Raw genomic sequence first — 12835 nt, 5'->3', positions numbered from 1 at the left:
GGGTGTTCAGCTCATCCATAATTACTATGATGCCCTGGGGAAATAATTCTCTTGCTCTGTTAAAAAAAGGACTTTTAAAGAAGAATATGTCTGTATGTACAAATGAGTTTGAGTTCCAGCCCAGCATCAGTTGGAGAACTTTTTCAAAGAATAGTTGTAGGTTAGTAAATGATAGGAAAACTTAGAATATTGGAGACTTGTTGTGATAAAGTTCAGTATTTTATTATAAAATGTACTGTATTATGAAAAATTGTCAGTATTAATCATTATTTAGTGCCTAAATTAAACATTTGTTTCAGCTTCTTAATATGTTTCCAACCTTAATGAGCCGTGTCCCTGGCCCCCACCAGAACATTTTCTATTTTATGGAAAAGATTCAAGTGTTTCTACAGGAGAGGGTGGAAACTCATAAAGAGACACTGGATGTGAACTGCCCTCGTGACTTCATAGATTGCTTCCTCATTAAAATGGAAGAGGTGAGTTTGTTTTCATTTCTTGGTCTGGACTCTAGAGTCTGACATCTTTTCTAATGCAATTTATGTTTTAAAGCAGGGGTCTCCAAACTGCGGCCCGAGGGCTAGATGTGGCCCTTTGCTAGCCTTTATCCGGCCCTCAGGGCTTTATTCCTCCCACTGATATGAGGCACTATTCTTCCCACTGACTCCAATAAGGGGGCACTTTTTCTTCCACTGATACCAATGATGAGATACCATTACTCCTACTAATAGGGGCACTACTCCTTATCCTACTGATCGCAAACTATGAGACCATATTTATTCTCACCAATGCTGGGCCCGGGGCTTTTTCTACCCCTGCTGGCCACAATCCTGCCCCCCTAAAGGCTAAAGAACAATAAACTGGCCCTTTGTTTGAAAAATGTGGAGACCCCTGTTTTAAAGGATAATTCAGCTTTTATTGCATGGTTTGTAAGAAATACAGAAGTGTCAAATTATATAAATTATAACGTATACATACAGTGGCTCTGTTGCATATTTTAAGGACATTTTAAGCTGTAAATTATGCTCCTGCTTATTAATATGTGAGCATTGCAGTAAAAGCTGCATAGTCCAGTGCCTCTGCCAAATGGCAGCTGCCCAAACTCCTGGGAAGAGGTAAAAGGGGAAAGAGGGGAGAAGCTTTTTTCAACTCTGATGCTCCACCAATATGCAGGCTAAAATCAAAAAAGAGTATGTTTCAGAGTGAGAGAATCATTTATTATTAGTGGGGCTGGATAGTAAAAAGAGATATTTACTGAATTTATGTGGATTGCAGTAACTGTATGTTGTGTTTGGCTGCTAACATTTTTTTGAAAATATTTTTCAGGAAAAGAACAACCCCAAAACAGAATTCCATAATGAAAACTTACGAGGAACAGTAAATGACCTGTTCTTTGCTGGGACTGAGACAACAAGTATGACCCTGAGACATGGCTTCCTGATACTACTAAAATACCCTGAGATACAAGGTAACACCATCTGTTCCTACCACAACCATAAGGATGATTCCTGCCTTGCTATCATTTTAAAGGTACACTTCCATCTCATCGGACCTGCCTGATGAACAAGGGCCCGTGTTGATGGGCTTCCCTTTGCTTCAAACATTTTTTTCATCCCTTTGGGTGTGCAAAACTCACTGGAAGCAGGTTGGAAGGAGGTCAAGTGTGCCTACCTAATATTAAAAAAGAACATTCTCCCAAGACTTTTGTAGCTATTACAGACTTTCCTGGTTTATATTCTTAAGACCCTCTTCTGTTCAGTCTAAGCAAAGTTTATCAATTTTCTCTGGTCGTATGGTTCCAGGAAAACCTCTTACATACTCCTCTCTCTGGCTAAAATATAGGGGGGGAGGGTGGCGTGGTTAAAACTCGGCTGTAGCCTGACATGTCTTCGAGAGCTCTCGCCGCTATGGTAGGGTTTATTTGCCTGAGCTTTTCAGAGTACGTATATGAGGAGGTGTATACCGCCAAAACCAACTCACAACCTCGATGTGTGAAGCCACCATAGTGGTGCTACTAAAACCTGGGAGGGATCCACTGCTAACTGAGTCGTATATCTCTTTTAAAGTCTGCCGTTAAAGTACTTGCAAGAGTTCTGGCAAATTGATTGTCCAAATGTGTACTAGACAAATAAAAAATTGTCTGACATCACCTTTGGGGGCTCATTCATGTTAGTATGCTTTACTGCATGTGACAAACACACAAATGATTTCTAATGTATGAATATCACTGATCTCTTATAAATTAATAAATACAGATGTGACAACACCTTACATTTTATACTATCTTCTCTTTTTGTGTTCTTCAGAAAGGATCCATAAAGAGATTGACAATGCAATAGGCAGTGATCGCTGTCCATCAGTGGAGGACAAGAGTAAGATGCCATATACAGATGCCGTCATTCACGAAATCCAGAGATTTGCTGATATTATACCAGCAGGAGTGCCCCATGCAGCCAGCAAGGACACCACCTTTAGAGGATATCACATTCCAAAGGTGCTCTTCTCAGAGTTTTAAGATGGTTTTAGATGTATCTGTGTTTTGTCTGTCTATCTAGTATGTGATTCCATAAGACCTAAGTTTGATAGTGAATGTGAAGTATCTCTCTTAGGATGATAGGTTGGAAGGTACAATATCTTCCTACCTTCACACGAGTCATTCCAATGCCAGGACCTACTGGGCCACTTCACTAACCAATCACTAACAATAGTGCATATAAAACTGTTATCCTTTTCTTTGTTGCATACTAAATTGAAGGATCAGCTGTATTTGCAATAGTGCGTGCCTCTGCACACAAGAGGCACTTGTTATCGCCTCCTTGCTATTAAGAAGCTAGCCAGCTTTTGCAAGTTTTTTTTTTTTAATTGTCATGTAATGTTCACTTGAAAATATTGAGCTGCCTTTAGCCACCCTAAGGTTACCCATCATCATTAAAGTCATAAAGTTTTATTCCAAACATGAATAGAATCCTATTTATGTTTGGAATAAACCTTTTTTGGGTACATTTTGGTGTGGCATTTTAATTCCCAGGTTCAAATATAGCCTTCTATCCTTCTACTATCCAAGCAGATTATGTTAATCCCTTGAGTGCCTGGAAGCTGCGTACCAAAATCCCCATGTCCCAGAGGGACAGCACACCTATAATATTTACAAAAGAATCTGAGTAATAAATTGTCACAGAACATTACCTCAAGGTTTCAGCACCACCAGTAGGACACGCAGGGTTCAACTGCCTTCAGGGGCAAGAAATAATGAATGATGAACAGGCACCATAGGGGGGGGGGGGAGAAAAATTGTATTTAAAGGTAAATTGGTTGTAGTAATATTTCTTATGAAGCTAGCACCTTATAAGAGAAGGGAATGTACTTCATTCGGAAATTAATGCCTCAGGGACAGGGATTTGTTATACCTTTACATACTGAAAGGCTAGAACTTCTATCTTCCAGAGTTTGGTTGCCACTGGTTAGGAATAGAGGGAAATCTTCCAATGGGAACACTTGTTCTCATGAAAACTGTCTAAGAGAGGACTTCTCCTAATTTGGAAAGATCTTTTTTTATGTTTTGTTGTGTCTAAAGGCAGAATTTTAGGGGGAAATCTGCCAATGGGATACAGACAAATATTTGACAGGGTTTTTAACCATTCTTTGCTCCAAAAAAAGTTTTGGTTTCAGATAAACTTTAAATGTAAATGGGGTGTATTTCCGCGCCAAATGAATAAGTAATAATAATTAATCACAAAGTGAAGTACTATTGAATACTTATAGTGACAAGCAGCTCCTCTGTGACAAAATAAATATATAGTGCAATGGACTGAAAGAGTGGAAGAGGGCGCTATTAATATTAATACCAATTATGCAATACCTCTCAGTGGGAGGATGTGATACCTCTTAGTGGGAGGATCGCAATGGTATGATTAAAGTAAATAAATTAGTTTAAACACTCCAGTGGACAAAATACAAATATAACAATATAAAATGAATTATGTCTCTACCGTTACTATACAGTGATTTACCATACACAGGTGAGTTATTAAATACAACAACTAACTGATAGAAAATGTGTCCAATGAGTGTCTGCCTACAAATACCACAATCCCCAGCGGTCAGACACGCCCCCCTGATGACGTGGTTACCCACGAAACATATGTCGGAGGCAGTCTGACATCCCCGCTCACCAGCTGACCCCGCGCTCTTACTCTACAGCTACGGACCCACTGTCTGCATACAGAGACCGGTGTGAGTTCAATCAGGTCCTGTCAGAGACGCATGCAATCCTAGTGCCGGGCAGGCACTCATAAAAGTAAGGGGCCAATCAGCGTTTTTTTATGGTTTTAAATTTTAATAAATGGTAATGCACTATTAGCTTCTCCTGTTTGTTTTGCGTGATGGAATCCTGGATATCAATGGCCGCATGATAGCAGCAGTCTGAACGGTGGTGTTCGAGGCACTTAGACCTGCTCAGCTCTAACGACCCACTTTTTAATTAAAGGGGCCACTGCATCTGGTAAGCATATCCCTTGTCAAGAGCACATCGGGTGAAGTCTCAGTAAATGGTGGTGGCTGCAGTATCACATAGACTCTTTTGCATGATTTTGGATAGAATTCACCTGCAAAGGCAATCACCTATGGACTTTGTTTTTTCACTTGATGCATCCTTTTGAGGTGTCATTCAAGAGACACGTCATTGTTGACTTTGCTCATTGGACACATTTTCTATCAGTTAGTTGTTGTATTTAATAACTCACCTGTGTATGGTAAATCACTGTATAGTAACGGTAGAGACATAATTAATTTTATATTGTTATATTTGTATTTTGTCCACTGGAGTGTTTAAACTAATTTATTTACTTTAATCATACCATTGCGATCCTCCCACTAAGAGGTATCACATCCTCCCACTGAGAGGTATTGCATAATTGGTATTAATATTAATAGCGCCCTCTTCCACTCTTTCAAACTTTAAATGTAGGCTCCTCTCTGGATCTCACCAGTTAACCGGCACCTAACTGGGAATACCAAACATTCACTGGCACATCTGAACAGAAGAAAATTAGTTTAGTAGGTTAAAGTTACACTTTTCCAGAATATATTCTCGACAGTAAAGGGGCCCCAGTAGGTAATATAAAACTGTGCAGCTTTGTAAAATATTCATTAATTGTATTGTCCTACCTGTAGCCCATTTGTGCCCCCTTGAGGCCTGGCCGAAAACTCCCAGTAAGCATTCCCCATGTCCTGCCTTGTTGTTAGGACACAAAAACCCTTGGTTGGGGATTGTTAAATGGGTGATTTTGACCAGGCTTCCAGGGGAGCCTAATGGGCATACAGGTATGACAATAAACTTAATGAATGTTCTACAAAGCGACACAGTTTTTCTACTGGGGCCCCCTGACTTCATATGCTATTTTCTGGAAAATATAAACTTAGGGCCAGATTCACAGCCAGGCGGCGCAGCGTAACGTAACTGATTTAGGTTACACTGCCGCAAATTTTCTGGCTAAGTGCCGATCCACAAAGCACTTACCTGGAAATTTGCGGCGGTGTATCCTAAATCCGTCCGGCGCAAGGCGGGCCCAATCGAATGGGGCGAGTCCCATTTAAATTAGGCGCGCTCCCGTGCCAGACGTACTGCGCATGCTCCCGTCGCAAATTTCCCGATGTGCTTTGCGCGAAGTTACGACGCGCCGACGTTTTGTGAATCGCGACGGGTAAAAAAGACTTGCGCCGGGAAAAATAAAAAATGAAAAAAAAAATCGAAAGCGACGCTGGAAAGACAGGTATACTTTTACATGGTGTACTAAGTTTACACTTTGTAAAAGCAGCCCTATCTTTGCGATGGCAAACTAACACTTGCGGCGACGTAACGACGGGAAAAAATTTCGTGGATCGCCCTAACTGCTAATTTGCATACCCGACGCTGGTTTACGACGCAAAATCCCCCCAGCAGCGGCCGCGGTACTGCGTCCTAAGATCCGACAGTGTAAAACTATTACACCTGTCGGATCTTAGGGATATCTATGCGTAACTGATTCTATGAATCAGTCGCATAGATAGAAACAGGGATACGACGGCGTATCAGCAGATACGCCGTCTTATCCCTTTTGTGAATCTGGCCCTTAGCCTTTAAAGCTGACCTCCAGGTTTCATGTGACTTTAAATAGTTAGTTTGGACCAATGCTCATTAAGTCTTGGGGTTGCAGAAGAAGCTATATTACTTACATACCCACTTCCTGGTTTAGTAAATTCCTTCATTCCTTTCAACCAGTCCACCACAGCCTCTGTAAGCTGCTACCACCATGCTCGCCCCCCCACCACGTACAACACAGAGTTAAAACCTTTGCATTGTATATAATATGGCAGAGGTTCCATACACATATCAGCTTTTGGCGAGAGGAAAAGAGCACTGGAATTGGCCATCACGTAAGTAACATTGCCTATTCTGTAACCCCCCCCCAGACTTAACAAGCTTTTTTATCCCTTGTGGCCCCTCTGCAAATTATTTTTCATGTTGAACCTAGAGTTGGACTAACTAAAAAATGTAATATCCTAAACTATATTCTGCATTCCTTCCATTTTAAGGCTTCCTTAATGTTTGTTTCCAGTTAACAAATTTTTTTTTTTTTTTTTTTTTTTTAGGGAACTTTAGTTGTCCCAGTCTTAACGTCTGTCTTGAAGGATCCCAAACAGTTCAAAAATCCTGATACATTTGACCCTGGACATTTTCTTAATGACAATGGCACTTTTAAGAAGAGTGACGCCTTCATGACGTTTTCTGCAGGTACTATGTTTTAGTTACTTACAAGTTTAGCTAATCATTTTCAAATATCCAGTCGATTCCACTTGATGGGCCAGATTCACAAAGAGATACGACGGTGTATCTACAGATACACCATCGTATCTCTGACGTAAACTGGTCCTATCTATGCGCCTGATTCATAGAATCAGTTACGCATAGATAGGGCTAGATCCGACAGTGTTACAATGTGTTACACTGTCGGATCTTTTTTTCAATTTAAAAATGGCGCCGGAGGCGTTCCCGCTGATTTACGATAAATAATATGTAAATCAGCAAGATACGCAAATTCACGAACGTACGCAGACCCGTCGCAGTGTTCTTACGTCGTTTCCGCAGCGGTTTTCCGTCGTATACTTACCCCTTCCTTTATCAGGCACAGCCAATGTTAAGTATAGCCGGCGTTCCCGCGTCGAATTTAAATTTTCCTACGTCGTTTGCATACGCCGATTCACGAACACGCGCGTCGCAAGTCCCGCTCACGTCGCAACCACTGACGTCCTAGTGAGGTCAGTGGGAGCAATGCACGCCGGGAAATTCCCCGGACGACGCATGCGCATTTAAATCGGCGCGGGAACGCGCCTGATTTAAATATGACACTTCCCTAGCCGCGGAATTTGAATTCCGCTGGGGGATTTAGGATCCGCCGTCGCAAGTTTGGAGGTAAGTGGTTTGTGAATTAGCCACTTGCCTCCTAAACTTGCGGGAGCGGATCTTAATTCACGTAGAACGAGCGGATCTATAGATCCGCTGCGCTACGTGAATCTGGCCCAATGTTGTTAAATTGATACTTAAGTCTTGTGTTTTTTAAGATAAAAATAACAAACATGTTATACTTACCTGCTCTGTGCAGTGGTTTTGCACAGAGAAGCCCATATCCTCCTCTTCTCATGTCCCTCTACGGTGCTCCTGGCCCTTTCCCTCCTGTTGCATGCCCCAACATGCAAGCAGCTTGCTATGGTGGAAACCCGAGCCACAGCTCCCTGTGTCCATTCAGACATGGTGCTGTGACCTGGCCCTGCCCCATTTCTCTCCTCATTGGCTGACTGATTTTGATTGACATCAGTGGGAGCCATTGGCGCCGCTCTGCTGTCTCAGCCAATGAGGAGGGGAGACCAGGGCAGCCGAGTCATTCCTGCAACATCACCGGATCCAGATGGACCTCAGGTAAGTATTGGGCGGGCTGCTGCACACAGAAGGCTTTTTATCTTAATGCATACAATGCATTAAAGGAGAAGTCCGGCAAAGCTTGTTTGGCTGCACTTCTCCCATGGATCACAGGAGTGCAATTCGTTTTGTACTCCTGTGACCCATTTTCAGCAGAGCTGACATCACAGATATCAATTCAAGCAGCGCGTCATCCCAACAATGGAAGTCTAGATCCGTCAGGTGCCTGGACTGCCACCCGTCTCGGCCTCTCAGCAAGCCGCTGAGAGGCTGAGATGGGCCGCTCCGCCCCCTCCACAGCTCAGCGCTCCATTGAACGTGAAGGGAAATGAGCAGAGAGCTGTGACTGACAGTCTACAGCTCTCTGCTCATGGAGCTCTGAAAAGTGAGCGATCAGCGAAGTTCAATCACTCGGTTTTCAGTGCAGAGGCGTCAGGGGGACAGATACTGCATCCACTTAGGTAAGTATGAATAGAGAAAAAATAGAAACCCATACTTCTCTTTTAAAATATAAAAAACCTTCTGCCTTGACAACTACTTTAAGATCAGAGGAGACATCTGGGGTCTAATAGACCCCAGATGTTTCAGCAAAGAGTACCTGTCACTGCTGCAGGGCCGGACTGGCCTAACGGGTGATCTCCCGGTAGGCTGACTGTCCTGTGGCCGTTTTCAGTTGCAGGGGCTGCAGTGCTCCCTGTCCCCTCTCTCCTGTGTATCATCACGAAGCTGGCCTGGCTGGGTCTGTGTTCGGTGATGACGCTGTAACACGGACGGTCCCGCCCCCCTAGACCGCCTCATGTGATAGTAGATAGAATCAGTCTTCATCCTATCACACGAGTCGGTCTAGGGGGGCAGGACCACGTTACAGCGTCATCGCTGAACACAGACCCAGGCAGCCAGGCCAGCTCAGTGATGATACACAGGAGATGTCATGCCCGCCGCACAGCCCGCCCGAGGTGCTTAATAGGAGGATCGAATTAGGCAGGGTGGCTGCATATAGAAAAAAATTAAAGAGGTAGTGTAGAATAAAACAAAAAAAATACTGTAAGTAATAATAAACTTTTTTTAGCGCCCCCACCCTCATGCTTGCACACAAAGGGAAACACACATGTCTGGCCTGCATATGTAACTGGTGATCGTGCCACACATGTGAGGTATCACCACAAACATTATAGCAAGAGCAGTAATTTTAGTGATAGACCTAATTTTGTAACTCAGTTTTTTTTGTTTTTGTAGCTCTAAAAAAATATAAAACGTTTTGGGGTCCTAAGTAATTTTCTAGCAAAAAAATATGATTTTTATACGTAGGAGAGAAGTGCTTGGGAAGCAAGTGGTTTCAAAATTTAGAGATGACAAAAAACATGAGAGGAGGCTATTTCTACAGGAAGTTGTTAGAGTGTGAGGCATATGCAAACAAAGCTGTGAAGCGCTACCTTTCTTACACTATAACAACAATGGTGTAACCCCCCCCATGGGATCTCCAGTATTAACATATCCAATGATCAATAAACTCTGTGGAATGGTGTAAAGTTACTACTAAAATTATAAAATCAATTAAATAAATAAAAATGTAAACTTGTAGTGAAATAAAAGTAAAACCCTTATGAATAATGGTGAGGATCCCTAAATAAATACAAGTTCACAGTAACACAAAATATGCACACAAATACATTTACATATAACATACAAAATGATAGTGAAAAACAATATATTACAGTATTTTGTGCATCAATATTATTAGGAGATCCATGTGGTCAGTAGAAATCCAAACACTTGTATCCTCCTGTGTACTTCACCTCCAACACCTTGTGAACCACCCAGGGCCGATCCACCCAATAGGCTCACTATGCAAGGCGCTTAGGGCCCCGCAAAGCTGAGAAGGGCCCCCCAAATTACTAGAGGCCCCGTCTGGTGAGAAGTCATTTTTGCCCCCTCACCCCGCTTCTCAACTCACTGGCTGCAGGGGAGAAGAGGTAAGAAGTCAGCACCCCCCGCTTCTCAATTTAATGTAAGATGTAATTTCCGACAGCAGAACACCCACTCCCCCCGCTTCTCAACTTTCTTTAATGTGACATGTCACTGCTGCCAGCGCCCCCCGCTTCTCATTTTTAATGTGCCATGTCATTTTGCTTAGGGCCCCAGGGAGGTCAGGATCGGCACTGGAACCACCACCAGTCCACATATATGCTCACCTTCAGACCTGTCCACAGGTCAATATACGCTTTTCCCTCTGTTGATAATATCCAGTGGCTTACAAAATTTCCAAATTCAAAAACCTTAAAATATATATATATAAATGCATTCACATTGCACAAATGCACTGCGATCTGTGCACATAGATATACAGTTTTACAGGGATAAAGGTGCATTGCCACCTTAAGACCATTCAAACATCAGCATCACACTATACCAAGTTATCAGTTCACTTCCTATCTGGAGTGATGATGTCACAGACCCCTCCCGACACGTTTCGTCACATGTCTCCCTCAAGAAGAGTGTGAGACATGGTGGATACATAAACTCACACAAACTCCATAAACTTGTTGTCTTGTGAGTTTGGACACCATGCCTGTGGCTCTTGAATTGTTTGTCCTATGTATCCTTATTTGATATGTTTGTAATGATATTATTGCAACTTTGTATAATGTTTGTAATTTACCTGCCTCTGTGTCTGGAATAAAGCTGTTTAGCTTACACCTGTTGATTCAGCCACTGATTGACAGGGAAGCTTTTAAAAAGGATGTGTGTAGTATCCTCTGATTAACCCCCTTAGCGGTATCCCCAAGCGTGACTCGGGGTGGTTTTTCCATGCTAGGATCGGTATCCCCGAGTCACGCTCGGGGTAGATGTGCAGAGCGTGCAGCGGCACGGCTTACCTTTTGCAGCATCCACAGACAAAGTTACTTACCTTGTCCCTGGATCCTGCGATGCATCCCCGCTGTGCGAGCGAGCGGGTCCTCGCTCGATTCACAGTGTCCCCGTGTGCCGCTGATCTCCGTTCCCTGCGACGTTACGACGCACGGGGCGGAGAAAGGCGCCAAATTCAAAAAAGTAAACAAACACATTACATACAGTATACTGTAATCTTATAGATTACAGTACTGTATGTAAAAAATACACACCCCTTGTCCCTAGTGGTCTGTCCAGTGCCCTACATGTTCTTTTATATAATAAAAACTGTTCTTTCTGCCTGCAAACTGCTGTAGATTGTCCATAGCAACCAAAAGTGTCCCTTTATGTCAAAAATGGTTTTAGAGCAGCTAGAAAACAGCGATAATAAATTATAATCACTTGCAGAATTGAGCGATAGCGATTTGTGGGGAAATTCGTCATAAAAAAATAAAAGTAATGACAGCGACAATTCTGCAACTGAGAAAATTTCAGTGATTTTGAGTTGATTACATTATTGAATAATTTTTATTATAATTATATTTTTATTTGTTATAATTATTTATAATTATTTATTATATAATAATTTATAATTTTGTTTTTAAAACAAAGTCATACCCCGGGATGCCTACTAGACTCTTGTTTGGTCAGATTTAAATGAGTTATTCCTAAGAATTGCAGGCCTACAGTATAAAACGCCAAATTTCCTTGCAAAATAATTGTACCGCTTTTGGTACGTAATTCCAGACAGAATCATACCGCCAGGGAGGTTAAGCACCACACAGGGCTGAAATGCGTGAGCATGGAGGTCGACATATACCCTTTATTTTGTAAAGCATCTCTTCATGTCTCAAGTGTGGGTGCCCCTCAAATTTATTCCACACAAGCACATTACAGTCCCGTAGACTTATATAGGGCTTGTCTACCTTTGTTTACTGGCTGGAGGTTTCTAAGAAAATGTATACATGATTTGAACACTTTTCATTTCACTTTCAACACTCATTGAGAATTAGGGGTTGATTTACTAAAACGGGAGAGTGCAAAATCTTGTGAAGCTGTGCATGGCAGCCAATCAGCTTCTAACCTAAGCTTGTTCATTTAAGCTTTGGCAATAAAACATGGAAGCTGATTAGTTTCTATGCTGAGCTGCACCAAATTTTGCACACTCTGGCTTTAGTAAATTAACCCCTTAATGTCAGGTCAGTAAAGCAATAGAAGGGTCAATGGGGGCACCATTGTTGGGCTGTGCATAGGGTATTAGATGCTCTTAATCCAAATACCTAAGACTTTACCAATTGCATGCTGTTAGTAGTAGTTTTTGATGTATTTTCTCTCCCCTTTTCTAGGAAAACGTGTGTGTTTGGGGGAGGGTCTGGCTCGCATGGAACTCTTCCTTTTTTTTACAACTATTCTTCAAAGGTTTACTCTGAAACCCACCGTGGACATAAAGCACATAGAAATTACACCCGAGCCCAACAGCAATGCTTCCAGACCTCGCGACTATGAGATGTTGGCTGTGCCTCGCTGAGGGACCATTGTTATTGGAAATGGTGTTTACGTTCAAAGGCATCTATCACTTTACAATTTTTAAAAATAATGTAATATGAACTTTCAGGGTTCCCGCTATAAAGTTCTATAAACACAAATTGCCTGAGTTACAGCACCTGCTCAAATTCTAAATTTATTTCTAACCAGGAACATTATTTGTCTGGAATCTGTCTCTGCACACCATTACTGTGTGGGATAGCTCTCGGGTAACATTATTGTAGGAACTGTTAGGCCCAGGAATGGTTTGCTATATTTAAAACACTTTAAAATATGTAATAAAATACCTGTTAAAATGGACCATTTTTTGTTTTTGTTTTAAAATGTCACAGATGCAGTGGAACTGATGTAGGATTTCTCAACTAGGACATAAACACATGCAGTGGTGGAACTACCAGGGGCGCAAAGGTCACATTTGCGACCGGGCCCTGGAATTCCTCCACTCACCCA

General features: G+C 42.1%; 1 protein-coding gene across 1 annotated transcript in view; it reads left to right on the top strand.

Annotated features, from left to right (window-relative positions):
- Positions 1–12685, top strand: part of LOC120913350 (cytochrome P450 2G1-like) — a 40486-nt gene extending 27801 nt beyond the window's left edge. Inside the window, exons 5-9 of the mRNA XM_040323226.1 lie at positions 300–476; positions 1324–1465; positions 2304–2491; positions 6628–6769; positions 12187–12685. Of these exons, the coding sequence (XP_040179160.1) occupies positions 300–476; positions 1324–1465; positions 2304–2491; positions 6628–6769; positions 12187–12368 (831 nt within the window). The 3' untranslated portion in view covers positions 12369–12685. The remainder of the gene's footprint in view (positions 1–299; positions 477–1323; positions 1466–2303; positions 2492–6627; positions 6770–12186) is intronic.
- The last annotated feature ends 150 nt before the right edge of the window (positions 12686–12835 follow it).

The sequence above is a fragment of the Rana temporaria genome, chromosome 9 (assembly GCF_905171775.1).
Source record: "Rana temporaria chromosome 9, aRanTem1.1, whole genome shotgun sequence".
NCBI classification, from domain to species: Eukaryota; Metazoa; Chordata; class Amphibia; order Anura; family Ranidae; genus Rana; species Rana temporaria.
The sequence above is the reverse complement of the archived record's forward strand: the minus strand, read 5'-3'. Positions and strand labels throughout refer to the sequence as shown.